General features: G+C 56.6%; 1 protein-coding gene across 2 annotated transcripts in view; it reads right to left on the bottom strand.

The window, feature by feature from the left end:
* Window positions 1–4088, bottom strand: part of FOSB (FosB proto-oncogene, AP-1 transcription factor subunit) — a 7056-nt gene extending 2968 nt beyond the window's left edge. The window contains exons 1-3 of one of the 2 annotated variants that reach the window (XM_040457427.1): window positions 3390–4088; window positions 1128–1331; window positions 805–912 (exon numbers count right to left, since the gene is read on the bottom strand). In XM_040457427.1, the coding sequence (XP_040313361.1) occupies window positions 805–912; window positions 1128–1331; window positions 3390–3515 (438 nt within the window). In that variant the 5' untranslated portion in view covers window positions 3516–4088. Of the gene's footprint in view, window positions 1–804; window positions 913–1127; window positions 1449–3389 lie in introns of both variants that reach the window. The other variant, XM_040457426.1, reaches the window with a different exon arrangement.
* Window positions 4089–16231: the final 12143 nt, after the last annotated feature.

Here is a 16231-nt window from a genome sequence, read left to right as displayed (position 1 = left end):
CCCCCCCCCCCCTCTCCGGACATGGAGTCCTGGTATGCTATGGATTTGGGGCATGGGTCTTGCCTCCCAGGAGCCTCAGTTTCCCCATGTGTTCAGTGGATAGTTGAGAAGGGGCCAGATGTATATGGAGGGCTCTGGTTTTGGGAGAGGCACTCAGAGGTTTGTTGAATGAATGAATGATCGGTGTTTTTAATGCCACCTGTTCCCCTCTGGTACCCCTCCCCCTCTGCCTCCCAGGGAGGTGACCAGGTAAGGAAGGCAACGAGAGGATTCCCCCGATTTCCTCTAGGGGCAGCACATCAACCCTGCAAGCCCACCTCCCGGACCCAGGTAAGTTGTAAACAGGGAGTGGGGAGGGGGCGGATGCCGCCTGCCCAGCATCTGAGAACTTTGGGTGCAGGCGGTAAGAAACGGATGTAGGATTAGGCGCATTTTGTTTCACGGACTCTCCAGAACGTAAAAGCGGGAAGGATCCCGGGAGATTCCAGGAGGGGGCTGAAGAGATGGAGACACCGAGGCAAAAATGGGCTAACGCTGGCCCCAGCCGCAAAGGGAGAAAGGGCGGGACCTCTGTTAAAGGTCAGCAACCGGAGCAGGCACGGGCAGGAGCTTGTGGGGGTCTGCGTGTATGCCTGGGGTTACCCTGTCTGGCCACACCTGTACCTAATTCCTTACAAGGAACCTCTGGCTGTCGGCCCAGGACAAGGGCACAGGTGGCGAGGAGGGGGGAGGGGGGGGGGGGGAGAGCCCCCCCTTCAGTGTATCCTCACCGCCCCCTCCCACCCCCCCAGGGACCATCCTCACCGCCTGGAGTCGGTCGGTCAGTTCCCGCCGACGGTTCCTACACTTGGCTGCTGCCAGTTTGTTTCTTTCCCGGCGAACCCTTCTCTTCTCCTCCTCTTCCGGAGTAAGCTGAGCAGGAGAGATAGAGGCCATGAGGTTTGGGGGCCTTGTGCACCTCCTCCATCCACCCCAAACCTCCTCTTCTTGCGGGAGGCAGAAAAGGACCCTCTGCTAGGGTTTCTGTAGCCACCAGAGGCCTGGGTGGCCCCTCACCCCGCGGGCGAGAAAGTTACTGCCTCTCTGGCTCCCTAGACCCAGTCCGAGTTGTGTTGCCGCTTACTCACCGTCTCCTCTCGGGGTCTCCTAGGCCGGGCTCGGGCCGGACGGGCAGGCCCAGGTCCGCTGGCGGTTCCGCTGGTGGAAGGCCCACCGCTGCCACTGGCTCCGCCACTGCCGTAGCCACTCATGCCCGGCGTGGAGTAACTGGTTCCTGGCATGTCGTAGGGGTCGACGGCCGGGGGCTGGGAGGCCAGTGGTTGCCCCTGGGACTGGGCCATGGAAGAGATGAGGGTGGGTTGCACGAGCCACTGGAGGTCCTGGCTGGTTGTGATCGCGGTGACCGTGGGCACGAAGGAACCGGGCATTTCCCCGAGACCGGCGCACTCCTACGGGGTGACACATACACACACAGGCGTAGACACACAAACAGAGACACCGACACACACACACCCAACACACATACACACACCGACCCCCGTGAGTGAGCACAGGGCGAGCGGGTGTGGATGTGTGTGTCACAGGCAAAAAGCCACAACACCCACCCTTCCACTACACCGTGACGCAGTGGTTAATGAGAGGATTTCTGCTCAACTGGCTTCTACCTCCTCCTTCTTCTTCGGGGAAAGGTTGCACGGTTCCAGCGGGTGGTGAATCACACCCCGGGTTGGTGACTCTTAGGTGGGGGTGGGGTGGGGTGGGGAGGAGGCTGGACACAGCCGGGTGACAGAACCCCCGGGAAGGAGTCACAGCCACACACACAGCCACAACACCCCACCCCCACCCCACAGGCAAGGGGAGGGAGAGGGAGAGGCCTGAGGCCAAGCCTTCCTCTACACTCACACACACACACACACACCCCTCTGAGCCGGGGGGATGAGCGACTGGAAGGTCCATGAGACCTCCGTGCAGGGGCGGGGGTCTTAGTTAAAAGGGTGTTGGGGGACAGGCCTAGGAGTTTAGAACAACGTTTCAAGTAATTGTTTCTCCACGGGGTGAGGCTGACAAGTGACAGGTTACGGTGGACGGACAGGTAGAGAAAGTGACGACCCGGGCACCCTCAGACTGCCGCGGAGGGAGAAGGGTGTAGGTCCCGGGCCCCCGATCCCGAGCCGCGCTCATCTACTCCCCCACCCCCCAAATGGAATCCTAGAACTGCTCGGAAGGCTTAACTACTCTCCCAGGGGGCGTGGTGAGGGAAGGGCTGGCTCGCTGGCCAATCAGAGTCCTGGAAGCCCAGAGAGGGCGGGGCTCCTGGAGACCACCTGGCTCGTTCCCCCTGCGGTTAGCGGTTCCAGTCCGGTCCTCGGACACAGCAGAGGGATCTGGCAGAGGGGCTGGGACTGTGTCTGTGTATGCCTGGAGAAAAGGGTGACAGTCACCCATGTCTCCCAAAGAAACCCCTGCACACAGGCACCCTCGGCCCCTGAGATCGGAGGGGCCGGCTCGCCGCAGGGTCCTCGCGGACCCATTGGATCGCAGAGAGTCGCTCCTGTCGCGACAGGAATCCCCTCGCTCTGCCTTTAGAGGCCCGTAAAAGAGACCCTAGCGCCAAGGAACCACGAGTTCCGGGGACAGAGAGGGGGAAGGGAACTGTACCCTACAAATAGGAAGGGAAAGTTGATTGGCCAAAACCCGCGCCGCGGCGGCCAATCGGAACGCCGAGCTGCCCCCTCCCTTAGCAACGTGGCCCCGGCGTTCCAAAATAGAACGCTCCGGGACGTCAGGGGCGGGGCGGACGAAGGGGGCGCCGCGCGCCGTGCGTGCCCCGCGTCAGACGGAGGATTCCAGCGCGTCAGCCGTTACGCACGGGTCCCCCGTTACGTCTCCGCGCAGGAGGCGGAGGCAGCGCCTCCAAGCGAGGGTTCGAGGCCAGCTTACCCGCTGGATCGAGCGCAACCCGATGCCGGAGTAGGCGCTCGGTTGGAGAAGGAAAAGGGAGGAGGCTACTGGAAGCTTCCCTGGGACTTCTCCACCTGCCTAACTGAGCTAGCTTCAGGTTGGGGACCTGGGTCGGGGGCAGTCCCGGAGCAGGCTAAAAGTTCGCAGCCCGGCTACCGCATACACGTTGCACTGAACGGAGCATTCTCCCCACCCCCAAAGCTAACCCCTCTGCGTTCCCTTCCTGCGATCCACGCACACAACCAATTGCAAACACGCCCCGACTCTGCAGTTTGCAAAGTGCGCGGTGAGCCTATTCTCTCTCAGATCCTGAGTTTTGATGCGTCTTTATTTGGGAGGGGGGATGGCGCGTTCCCACCCTGACTTAAAAAAGAAAGAAAGAAAGAAAGAAAACCCATAAAGCAGCACCCCAACCCTCTAGAACTTACCTGGGAGGCGGCGGCAGTGGGTGGACTGCCGAAGGAGTCCACCGAAGACAGATACTGAGACTCGGCGGAGGGTGAGGAGCTGCACCGGGAGCCGGAGTCGTAGTCTCCGGGGAAAGCTTGAAACATTTCCCTGGGCACAGGGGGGGCCCTGTGACCACGCTGAGGTCGCCGGGAAGCCAAGGCTATGGCCGGGTGGAAGAGAAAGGTGCGAGTCCGGGGTGAGCCGAGCGCGTCCCCAAAGCGCGCTGTCCGAGGAAACTCGGGATGGGGGCAGCGTCCCGCTCCAACAATGGCAAAGTTTCTGTGCAATTCCTCTGCGGTGCCCAGGCCCCCACAAGATGCCGCTGTGCCTCCTGAAAGTCCAGGCTCCGTAGGACCCAGGGGCGTGGGGGGGATCGCTCCCCCAGAGGCGGAAAGCGCTGTCTTGCTGTATAGAATCCGCTTCGGGTGCGGTCTTCTCCACGCGTCCAGCGGGTCCCACGGGGGGAGGGGAGTAATAAAGAAGACAAAAAGAGTAAGTCGCTCCTCCAAAATAAAATGTAGAATTATCTAGAAGAATCCTCCCCAAAACTTTCTCTCCGGAAAAAAATAATAAAGCGAACTTCACAGCCCCCAAGAACCACAACAATCAAGTCCCCAAGTCTCAGCTCCGCCTGTCCCTGCCGAAGCCGTACCTCTCAGTCTTATGAATGAAGCCCAAAGCCGCCAGCCTGTATTTATTTGTCCGGGACCCGCCCCCCTGCTTACGTCACTCTTCCAGCGCTCCACAAACTTCCTAAAATCTCCGGTCCTGCGGAACTCAGCCCCGCGCCGTCCGGCAAGAGGTCTACCCTAGCCTCGATCTGTCCACCTGAATCACCCCCGCGGCCCTGGGGGTCGTGCGGGCTCCGTTCCAGGGTCCTCGGCGGGAGGGGATCCCGGCCCCGCCTCCCAGGAGTTCCTGTGACGCAATTAGCCATATAAGGATCTCGGCCGGCGCGGCGGAGTGTTTGTTTGGTATCCTAGCAATTACGTCAGAGGGAATCCCTCGCTCGCTCGCGCGCTCACCCCGCGCGCCTGCGGAACCCACCCGCGCCTGCGCAGTGCCGCGCCGCCCCGGGGGCCGGTATTAATAGGCTCTTAAGCTAGCCTGGGGAAGACCCCGGTGAACGGGTACCCGTCACTTCTGGAAGCCCCTCACATTTCTCCCTGTGATGCAGCGCCCTCATTCAAGAGGAAGGTCAGACCCCCAGAAAAGACCCTGGCTAGTGTGGTCTAGTCACGTAGGCGGGGAAACTGAGTCCCAAAACGGAGTGGGAGGGGCGGTGATGCTCCAGGTGAAAGTGGAGGAGGGGATGGCGTCCCGAGGCTCTTCGCTGCTTCGGCCGGGACTCGCTGAGCGGGCTCGGTAATGTTTTCTGTCTCTGAGCTTCGGCTTCAGCTTTCCCAGCTGGACAAAGGATGTGTGTTTTGGACCCTGCTGGCCCCGCATTCCGGCGTTTGGGAGGTATGCGGGTTTGGAGCGGGTAGAGAATGAAATTTAGGATGAAGCGTCTCCTGCCTGCTAGGAAATGGGTTCAAGAGTTTAATTCAGGTACTTGGGGTATGCCACAGCCCCCAACTCTTAAGCATCCATTGGCAAGGGTCCTAGCAGCTGCTTTACAAATTTCAAAAGATCCTGATTCTTCCCTCCCAAAGCAGAGCCTCGCCCAGCCCTGGGAACAGAGGGAGAAGCGCTTTGAGACTATTGAAGCCCAGAGAGGACGGGACCCCCATCAGGGTCACAGGCAGGTCTGAGGCAGAGCAGGAGGGGGTGGGTGGACCCCGACTCCCAGGAGAGTCTTGATTCCCCGCTTCAATAGTGGGGAAGGAGGTAGGGAGACGTGGAAGGCTGGAGGGACACAGGGGCCAAGATGGGCAGACTGAAGTTTCCAGACAAAAGCCCAGCCTCAAGCCTACCCTCCACCTCCTTCCCCCACGCCCCCTCTGTCTGCCACCGGTCTGGAAGTAGGGACACGGACCAGGGTATGACACAGCAACCACCAGCAGGCAGTGACTCGGCCCCAGCATCAGACAGGGAGTGACCCCTCATTCCCTGTCCTGTCCAAGCCCCCCAGCTCTCCCACAGAATAAAGGAGACGCACAAAAACCCTGCTGCCCAAAGACCTTCACACCCTAACAGGTGGCCCATGCAGCCACACAGCCACTGGCATGTACTCACAGGGTCATGTGGGTATTCAGACATTCACCTGCCAGCAGCAACACACAGGGCCACACACGGAAATAGCTCCACACACCCCCCCCACCACCACCACACACACATATTGAAACACACGCTGTTATGTGGTCACAAGCACACGTGACATTCACACCTTTACTATGGAGGCACCCGGATGTTCTTCTCACAATAATAACAAGAGGTTGTTCTTCCCCAGCACTCATATTAATTTCTTGCATCCTCACAACACTCCTATGAGGTAGGAACTACCATTTAACCTGCAAGGAAAAGAAGGCCCAGAGAGGTGAAGTCACTTTCCTAGAGTCACACAGCAAATTAGTGGCAGAGCTGGGCTAAGAATGCAGCATGTAGGCTTCAGAGCCTGTGCTTTTTTATTTTTTATTTTATTTTTTTAAGATTTTATTTTTTTAGGGGCACCTGGGTGACTCCATCGGTTGAGCGACCGACTTCCGCCCGGGTCATGATCTCACGGTTTGTGAGTTCAAGCCTCACTTCGGGCTCTGTGCTGACAGCTCAGAGCCTGGAGCCTGCTTCGGATTCTGCGTCTCCCTCTCTCTCTGCCCCTCCTCTGCTCACGCTCTGTCCCTGACTCTCTCTCAAAAGTAAACTTTTAAAAAAAAATTTAAAGAGAACATTTTCTTTTACCTAGAAGTTCAGTTTTTTTCTTCTTATTTTAAAAGAAATTAAATTTTTTGGTGGGCCTCTAAAATTATCATAGGTCCTAGTACTGTGCCCTCTGTGTCTAAGGAAAAAGTTGGTCCTGGTGACCACACACAAACACACGCACACACACACAGTGTCACTCAAACACACACACAAGGACATGCTCACCTTGCCCACAGGGAGCCTGGGGTGGGCCATGGCAAGTCTTTCTTCACAGGGCTCAATCCCAGGGAGCTTCCGGGAGGAGGAGGACTTGAATGTGGGGGAGAGGGCAAGATCTCCGCTCTGGCTCCAGAGGGCTTGGCCCTGTTTGGGGAGGGGGCAGGGGAGCCCTCAGCCTTCTGCTCCCACTGGTGTGTGGAGTGGTCCTAGCTCCGAGCATCTCACAAACAGCCCTGGCAACTCTGCCAAAGGCAGGCCTCACCAAATCCTTCCATTCTTTCTTGGGCAATACTCTGGCTACCCTGGTCCTCGGTTTCCCCGCCCAGAGAGCAGGAAGTCTGGATGATGGTGGGCTCCTTTCGGGAGCCCTTGCCTTTCCCTTTTCCTTTCGGGAGTCCTTTCGGGCTCTGAAATTTAATACTGAAAATGAGGAGGAGGAGGAGGAGGAGGAGGAGGAGGAGGAGGAGGAGGAGGCGGCGGCAGCGGCGGAAAGCAAATACTTAGGAGGCTGGCTTGGTGTTTTCACGCGCGTTACCCCAGTTAATCCTCCCAGCATGCCAGCCCCTCGAGGGGGTTGTGTTATTGTCCACACCATACAGAAAAGAAACGAAGGAAGGTTAAGCCTAAGGGCCATGTTTCCCAGCTGTTTGTGTGATGGAGAATCAGCTGGGAAATCTGGTTACAGCACAGATGTATTTGCATTTCTAGCAAGCCCCTGGGTGATGCTGAGGCTTCAGCCCAAAGAGAAAGGTCTGTGAGTGTTTCTGAGGCATGGGGGGGGGGGGAGGTGTGCAGGGGTGCGCGCACAGGTGTGTGTCCTGCTGTCGTGACTGTGACCTCCGTGAAGGTAGAGCCAGGCTGGTCGGTGACTGCTGGCTCCTTGATACTGAGCATCGAATAGTGTTCCTGACTAGCCGGGCCAGCTCCCCACTGAGCACTCCTGGAGGCCTCCAGGAGGGGGTGTCTATAGCATTTCAGGGAAGCCAAGTGGTCCAGACTGGGGACTCCCAATACCCCTGCATTTGGAATTCAAGCTCCTCGCTCACCGTGGCCCACAAGGCCCGTGGCATAACCTGGCCTGTGCCAACCACCTCTGGCTGGAGCTCTCTCCCCGTTGCTTCCTTAGCTCATAATCTTCTCCTCCAGGAAGCCCTCCCTGGGGCAGCCTCGCTCCCAGCTCTGCCTCTCTGGGCTCATCACCCTCTGGGGACAGGACCTCTCTCCCCCCAGGGGTCTGCACTGTTACAGAGGTCTGGGCCGTGGCAGTCCTGGTGTCACTGCCATGTCCCCAGCACAAGGTGCCAGGTACTCAGCAGGTACTCAGGACACATTTTTTTTTTTTTTTTTTTTTTTACTGAACGAATCTTCACCGGTCCCTCATTTATGCATGCATTCAAACTCCGACAGATTGTCTCCGACAGAAACCTATCCGGGCCCCTCTGTCCCTTTGCTATCACGCTGATTGAAGGGGAAAGATCTTATGGACCCGTTGACAGGGGCGGAGGCCGTAGGTGGGTGTCGAGGCCTGGCTCCAGGTGTTGATGAAGGGTCGGCATGCTTGTCTTCCCTGCCTGTTTCCCAGGGGAAGCGGAGCTGGGCGGGCCACCTTGGGTCCTTCCAGGGGCGGGGTGGCGTGGGGCGGACATGTTTTTCTCAGGGGTGGGAAGAAGGAGGCTTGGTTTACGGAATCCAACCCCGTGGAGACAGAAAGCCAGGCACGCGCCTTTCACTCCTGTGTGCCTGGATACACAGACAAGTAAGTAAATACACAGTCACGCACACAGAGCTACACAGACACGCTTGTGCATACACGATCACAAGGGTGCGCCTACGGCAGACCACACAGATACCGACAGGCACGCCCCTCTGTCCGCCCGCATAGACACACAACTCCACACGCACAGAGCGGCACAGCCAGGCACCCCCACGGCCAGGTAAAGCGGCGAACTCAACAGAAGTTCTCAGATACCCCCATTTGTGCCGAGATGCTCCCACAGACGCACAGGCACAAAGAGCCTCCAGGGCCTTTGCTCAGAGTTGCATAAAAATCGACAGAACGGGGGCGCCTGGGTGGCTCAGTCGGTTGGGCGTCCGGCTGCGGCTCAGGTCATGATCTCATGGTTGGTGGGTTCGAGCCCCTTGTTGGGCTCTGTGCTGACGGTGCGGAGCCTGCTTGGGATTCTCTCTCTCTCTCTCTCTCTCTCTCTCTCTCTCTCTCTCTCAAAAATAAATAAACTGGAGGAGTGCATGGGTGGCTCAGTCAGTTAAGCGTCCGACTTCGGCTCAGGTCATGATCTCGGCGATCCGTGAGTTCGAGCCCCGCGTCGGGCTCTGTGCTGACAGCTCAGAGCCTGGAGCCTGTTTTCAGATTCTGTGTCTCCCTCTCTCTGACCCTCCCCCGTTCATACTTTGTCTCTCTCTGTCTCATAAATAAACGTTAAAAAAAATTAAAAATAAATAAATAAATAAATAATAAATAAACTGGAAAAAAAAAAAACCCTACAGAACAAGGCACCCAGATACACAGAATCACACGCCCCTCTCCCACTACTGTGTATGCTCTCTCCCGTGCACGCTCATACTAGGGGCACAGTTCCACATATGTGGGCAGGCAGACATAAGCAGAGGCCCCTCTCAACTGCTGGCTTGTCTCGGGCCCTGGGCCACGGGTGCTGTGGACCCCCACCCTGTGGGGACTAGCCTCTCATTCACCCCCAACCCAGACTCGCACAGTGTGCCGGTGTGGGTGTGTCACCGGCTATAGTCGCTCCAGGCTTTGGGTGGCAGGAGTGTTCAGTGAGGCTGGAGCAAGCCAGGAGAACTTCCTGGTGGAGGTGTCTGGACAACCACTATCCAGTCCTGAAAAGATCTAGATAAGGAGGGAATCCCTGAAAGCAGGTGTCTCCTACTGTGTACATAGCAGACCAAAGACAGGAAAGCAGGAGAGACTGCGGGAAGCTAAGAGGAAGGACCAGGCCAAGGTGGCGAGGATCACTGTTCTGGACGCTTTTCCAGCCGGACTAAGGATGAAAATAATATGAGCAGGATTAATAATATGGCAACAGTCATTGGAGAAAATTGACCACGTGCTACATTATACAGAACCACTCTATTTTCTTTTTTCTTTTCTTTTCTTTTTAAAAATGTTTTTATTTATTTTTGAGAGGGAGAACAGACAGAGCACAAGCAGGGGAGGGGCAGAGAGAGAGGGAGACACAGACTCTGAAGCAGGCTCCAAGCTCCGAGCTGTCAGCCCAGAGCCTGATGTGGGGCTCGAACCCACGAACCGCCAGATCACGACCTGAGCTGAAGTCTGACCTTTAACCGACTGAGCCATCCAGACGCCCCTCCTTTTTATTTTTTAAGTAAGTTCTACGCCCAATGGGGGGCTTGAACTCATAACCCCCAGATCAGGATCGCGTGCTCCTCTGACCCAGCCAGCCAGGTGCCCCTGGAACTACTGCGTTTTCTTGTTTTACTCTTCTAGTAACACGAGCTGTGGGACCCTGGGCAAGTAACTTAACTTCTCTGAGCCTCCGCGTCCTCCTGTGTAAAGTGGGGATAACAGCACCTCCCTCCTAGCCTTGGTTTTCGGAGTAAATGAGTTTATATGCACGATCCTTAGAACAGTGCCTGGCAGAAAGAATGCTCCCTCTAAGCGTTAAGTGCCTAAGGCGATGATTCTTATTATCCCCGTTCCCCAGATAAGGAAACTAAGGCCGTGAACCCTTGGGGAACCTGCCCAACTTGCAGGCTTGTGTGGAGTGAGGCCCAGGTGACAACCCACTGAGGGAGGCTCCGCAATCTTGGGGTGGATGGCGGCAGGGACTCCCCACCTGGGGTTCGGGCTGTGCGTGTTACGTGTGGGTGTGCGTGCGTGCGCGAATCGTACGGAGATCCCATTGCCCCCCCACCCCCACCCCCACCCGAGGTTCTCTGCGCAAACACCCAGGCCCACCCCACCCCAGAAGGTCATCCAGCCGCTGCCCACAAGCCACAGCCTCCCGGTCACACCCACACGGGCTTCCTCCTTCTGGCTTAGGGGCCTCCCCGCCGCTCTCCTCCCCACTCTCTCCCTCCAGCACCTTGAGGACGCCCGCGGGGCCGGTGGTCTCCGGCGGTAGCCGCCCGGTCCCTGACTCAGGCTCCGTGCCCCCTCACTGACCCCGAGGCGGCCTGCCGGCCCCCGCGGCCAGACGGCCACGCGGGGGTGTCTCGTGGAGGGGGGGGGTCACAGCGGGCCACGTGCCCGCGCCCGCGGTGTGGCTGAATTCTGCCTGTGATTCAGTCCGCTTGTCTGGGCTGCCGGGTGGGGGGGGGGGGGGTGCCCTGGCTGGGTGATGTCAGCGGCCAGGTATGCGGCCCGGGGTTTCTCTGAGGCGACTCAGGCGCCTGAGCTACCCTTTCCCTCCTGCAGACAGACACGCCGGGCATCCATCCAGGGCGGCAGCGGGCGGGCAGTTGACACTCCCTTCCCCGGCCCCTTCCACGCCCTCCGCAGCCCTGAGCTGTGGGAACCGCCGGGTGGGGGATAGGGCCGAGGCAGGTCCTGGAGGCTGGGGCCCCTCTCCAGCCCTGACAGCCCACCAGGCCTTCCCCACCTACCCTCTAGAAGCCCCAGACTCAGGAGGCTGTGGCATGAAATTCACTCACTCATGTATTCATTCAGTGGCCCATTCAAACACATTTACTCGGCAGGTTCCCTGGGTCAGGCGCTCTAGCCTGGTTTCTGTTCCTCCCGCGGCTCTCCAGACACTTCCAGCTTCTTTCAATCCATTGAATGATTTGAACCTCCACACCTCCCACCCCTCCTCTGCCTTCCCCAGAACCTGGGCATCACAGTGATGATTATGACTGGGCCTTGCAGGCACTGAGTGCTCACCTCATACTGAACACACCAGGGCCAAGACTTAGGCACTTTCCAAGTGCTCTCTTTATGAACTCATGCACTCCCCACAACAGTCCCATGCGGCGATCATTTTTTTATCCCCATTTGCCAGATGACAAAAACTGAGGTATGTAGAGGGCTTAATGTCCAGACAGAGAGAACCACACGGGTCAGGTCCACAAATGTTGACCGGGACCCTCCTATGAGTCACACAGTGTGGCAGGGGCTAAAAATTAGAGCCACACGGTCAGACACAATGCTCTTGCCTGTGATCTGAATGACCACTATCCAGAAGGACAGAACCATTCACACAGTTACACAGATCTGTGCACTTGACATGGACACACATGGGTCATTGATTCATCTACTCAGCTAATGATTACTGAGTACCTACTGTGTGCAGGGCAGCACTGGGGACCCAGCAGTGACCACAACAGCTCTGGGCCCTGCCTTCATGGGACACACAGTCAGGGGGGGGGGGGGGTGACAGACAGTAGACAAACAGAAGTATAATTAGAAATTGTGATAAATGCTGTAGGGAGAACCCAGAGATCACCCGCTCACAAATACAGGTACCTGCATAGTTACACGGAGATGACATATACAAGAACCACACACACACAAGGAACCAGAAAAGGAAACCAGACGCAAAACCATATACATCCATAGGTACTTATGCACTTACTGTTTCACACATGATCACATGCAGAGACACAACTACACACACACACACACACACACACACACACACACTTACACAGTGAGCAGGGCTCCAAATACCCACGTATCCAGATACACAAATGCAAGCTGAGGAAATTCTCAGTCCGCTAGCTGCTCTCTCACACACAAAGGAAGCCCTCATGATCATGCTGTCACACGGGAAATACGGGACGGACACACTGTCACTGGCAGAGTCATTCACCTATAGTCACATCCACTCACACTGTCACACACCCAATTTCTTCTCTCTGCTTGGAGATTCGCCCCAGCCCTGGTCACATGAAGCTACTGGATTGGGGGTGTTGGGGGTATGTGTTGGGGATGAGTTATTAGACCCTCCCAGCTGTGGACAGCATTGCGGGCACAGGCTGTTAGGACCGCGGGCTGCCTGATGAAAGAGGACCGAGAAAAGACAGGCAAGAGAACCCCGAGGAGAGCGGGGAACAGGAACGGGAGGGAGCTCTCGGGCTGTAGCTCCCACTGTGTGTGCCGATACAGGTTTGTCTCCACTGGTTGGGACCTCCGTAACAACAGTGCACCCAGAAACCCCAGAGTCTAAGGCAAAAGCGGCAGGGCCAGAGAAGTGTGCTTGTACCTATTTTGGTTGTTATTGTTTGGGGGGAATATGAGACAGCCACGGCGCGGGAGACGCTGGACAAACAGACATGCCGGGGAGGAGGGGGCCCAGACGAACAGATACCCGAGCGGAGGCGGTCCCGGGTCAGACAGGAGGAGCAGGCGACAAGCAGACGGCGGCTGTCTAAAGGGAAACCGGCAATTTGGGGACCCGGTTCTCCCCCGCTCCCATCACCGCAGGCACCCCCACCCCGGGCTCCCGGTCGGCCCATCTGTCCGCCCGGGCCGGTCCTGGTTGCGCCCTGTGCGGCCGCGCAGCCGGGCCGGGACAAACAGCCTTCCCGTTGCTAAGCGACAGCGTTCCACAGCCCTTCGCGTCACCGCGTCTGCGGGGGGGGGGGGGGGGGGGGGCACGCGGAGACGGCGGGCGCGTCGTTTGTTGACGTTGCCTGGCAACCACGTTGGTGCTGCTGGGCAACGGCGGCCGACTGTTCGCTCTCTTAAAGGGGCAGGAACATTTTACAGGCGCCGACTTGGCGAGACTGAGGCGCTGTAAGGAGAGGAGAGGGTCCCACTCCAGGCGTCAGGGAAGTGTCGGGGAGGGGAGCGGAGGCCGGGTTAGGTCCTCCCAAGCAGAGAAAGATGAGGCAGGAGCTCTTGGTATTTGAACTAAAGTATTTGAGATGTCAGTGTTAGATGTTACATTGATTGCACGGTGCATAGATGCACTGCGGGCACGTCCCCCGGGGAATGGGTGGCAGCGATAACCATCCAGAGAGACCTGGGTTCAAACACCCGCTCTATGACCTTGGCCTGTGACTTCCTTTCTTCGAGCCTCTTCCCTTCCTGAAATGGAGGTGATAACATCACCCACCTCCAGAGCTGTGACTGTATGAAGTCCTGTTAAGCACTTAGTACAGTGTTAGTGCTCTGTATATAACGGGTATAATTATGTTATAATCATATTATTTAATAGCTGGATTCTGTCCCTACCTCACTGGGCTTTGGAATAAATGAGATGGTGTTTGTAAAGTACTCCCTGTGGCACAATGCGCTCAATACCCAGGGGGGCTGTTGTGTTATTACCTGTGTATTTCCTCCCCTCTGGAAAGAGGCACATTGATAGTCATTGCCTTTCTCGGTGCCTTGGGGTGCAAAGGCTATGAAATCAGGCAGATATGGTTGGAATTCCTGTGCTGCTGGATCCTGGCTGTGTGACCCAGAGCAAGTGCCCTGCCTTCCTCTGACCTCTACTTGGTCCTCAGTGAAACCCATGATCTCCCACATCTCAGAGTCATTTCCAGATAGTGGCCCTGGGTAAGGGGGTCCCCTCTCGTTGGGTGTGTCAGGTCAGTGCCCCATGTCTGCAGCATGACTCACGGGGCTATGTTATGTAAAGCTCCTAGATTCTGCACAGAGGGCAGGTTATATAAACGCATTTAATGTGCATCCTACATACCGGGCCTGGGGAGGAGACCTGGCTTGGTAAGCTTGCAATTGCCAAACTACGGCACAGGCTGCTTCTCGAAAGTAGGGCCTATAAAACGTGGGCCATGTGTATACTGTCTCATTGAAAAGAAAATGTTCCTCTCTTGGGGTATCCCTGCCCCTAAATGGCCGCCTCAGTCTCTGCCTCTTAATGTGCCCCTCTGTCTGCATCTTTCTGACCTCTATCTCTCTCTATCTCTGTTTCGGTATTTCTGTGCATCTCTGTCACTGTCTCTGTTCCCCTAGGTCCCTTTCTGGGTCCCTGCCCTCCCCTGGCCCCCCTTCTTTTTCTGAGTCTCTGTATCCTGAGTTTCTGTTCATTTCTGGATCGCTCTCCGTATCTGATTTTTTTTTTTAAATTTTATTATTCGACTCCCAAACTTGTTCCCAAAGGGATTCCACCGATCGTGGACAGCACGGAGCCCCTCACAGCTGACTACCGTGTGATGTTGGGATGGGGCCTCTGCTCTCTGAACGGATGTTCTTATCTGTGTGCAAAATTCCATGGAGTAACTAGTAGAGGCCAACAGGGGTCCCAGTCACCCAGGGAGCTTTTTAGAGGTGGATTTCTCCAGTCCCACACGCGACGGGCTGCTGGTCAGAATCTCAGAGAAAGAGGTGGCGGGGATTATAACATGTGAGATCCTCCCTGGGTGTTTCTGATCAGCTACCCAGAACTGCTGACCTGGGGCCTCCACATACTCGATGTCACATTATAGGTGAGGTTCTATGGAGACACATGGCCAGGGACAAGCGTGATCTCCACTGCAGGTAGCGGATCCTGAGTGTGGAGATTCGAAAGAGAAAGACAGAGAGGGGGAGAGGGTGGGGTCAGAGAGAGGCAAAGATAACAAGACAGAGAGATAGAGACAGGATAGGGTCAAAAAGATAGAAAGAAAAATACGGGAACAGAAAGAGACAGAAAGAGACAGAAATTATATGTTTTGTGCACGCTGCCTGAAAAATGCATCTCAGCAGTGGAGGGCCATGTACCTGTCTGCGTGCGAGCGTGTGACAGCTTAACAGGTTGCTGCAGGCAGCTGGCTGGGGTGTGCCAGTGCTGGGATTAAGTGTGGGAGGCAGATGCTGGACTGGGAGGTTCTGGGTGGACCCTCCCTGCATGTAGCTGCCTGCCTCTAAGCAAGTGTCCCGGGCCAGCACGGGTGACTGGCTGATATAACCTGAACACCAGTCGGGCAGCATTCTCCCGTCGGGCCATCGCTTTCTCTACACCCACCGGGTAAGGCCAGTGAGGGTCCCGGGGCTCACGCGGATGAGTTTGAGCGTAGCTCCAAGGCCCTGAGGGTGTTGTGAATTTGACAACAGCCACCCTGATAGAGAAGTGCCATGTTTGGAGCCCGACTGAGCTGTGAGTCCTTAGGCAAGTTGAGTGACCTCTTTGGGCCTCAGTTTCTGCATCTGTAAAACGGGGCAGGGGGTGATAAGTTCTCTGGAGATGTCGTGAGCACCACCTAACATAATGGTAACTGCTGCCATCTACTGAGGGCTTGTCGTGAATGTGCCTGTCAGCAAATTCTGCAGCTCTAAATTCAAACACTTCCAGAATCTGTTCCCTGCTCCCCCTACTCCAAGTCATCATTGCCGCTTGCCTGGACCATTGCCTGGGGCTCCTCACTGGTCTCCCTGCCTCCCAAAGTCTATTCCCCACATCGGGACACAGGGATGCTGTTAAAATCAAAGGCTTTCAAGTCCCTCTTTTGCTCAAAACCCCCCCATGGCTCCTGACTCACTCAGAGTAAAAGTCGAAGGCCTCACCATGGCCCATAAAGCCCTCCCTGCACAATCTGTCTTTAATCCCTCTGACCCGGTCTCTGTCGCTTGCTCCCCTTTCCTGTTCTCTCTGCTCCCACCACACACCAGCTTCCCTGTTCCTCCAACTCACCAGACCTGTTTCCACTTAAAGGCCTTTGGGCTTGCTGCTTCCGCTGACTGAGATGCTCTTAGCCCAGACTTCTGCCTGGCTTCCCCCTCACCCGCCTCTGGTCTTTGCTCAAACATCACCTTCTCCTGTAGGTCTTCCCCTGACCACCCTACTGAAAATGGCAAATCCCGAAAAAAGAAAGAAAGAAAGAAAGAAAGAAAGAAAGAAAGAAAGAAAGAAAGAAA

This window comes from Herpailurus yagouaroundi, unplaced genomic scaffold (assembly GCF_014898765.1).
Source record: "Herpailurus yagouaroundi ecotype Mexico unplaced genomic scaffold, PumYag 220, whole genome shotgun sequence".
NCBI classification, from domain to species: Eukaryota; Metazoa; Chordata; class Mammalia; order Carnivora; family Felidae; genus Herpailurus; species Herpailurus yagouaroundi.
This window is presented reverse-complemented; position numbering and strand designations above follow the sequence as displayed.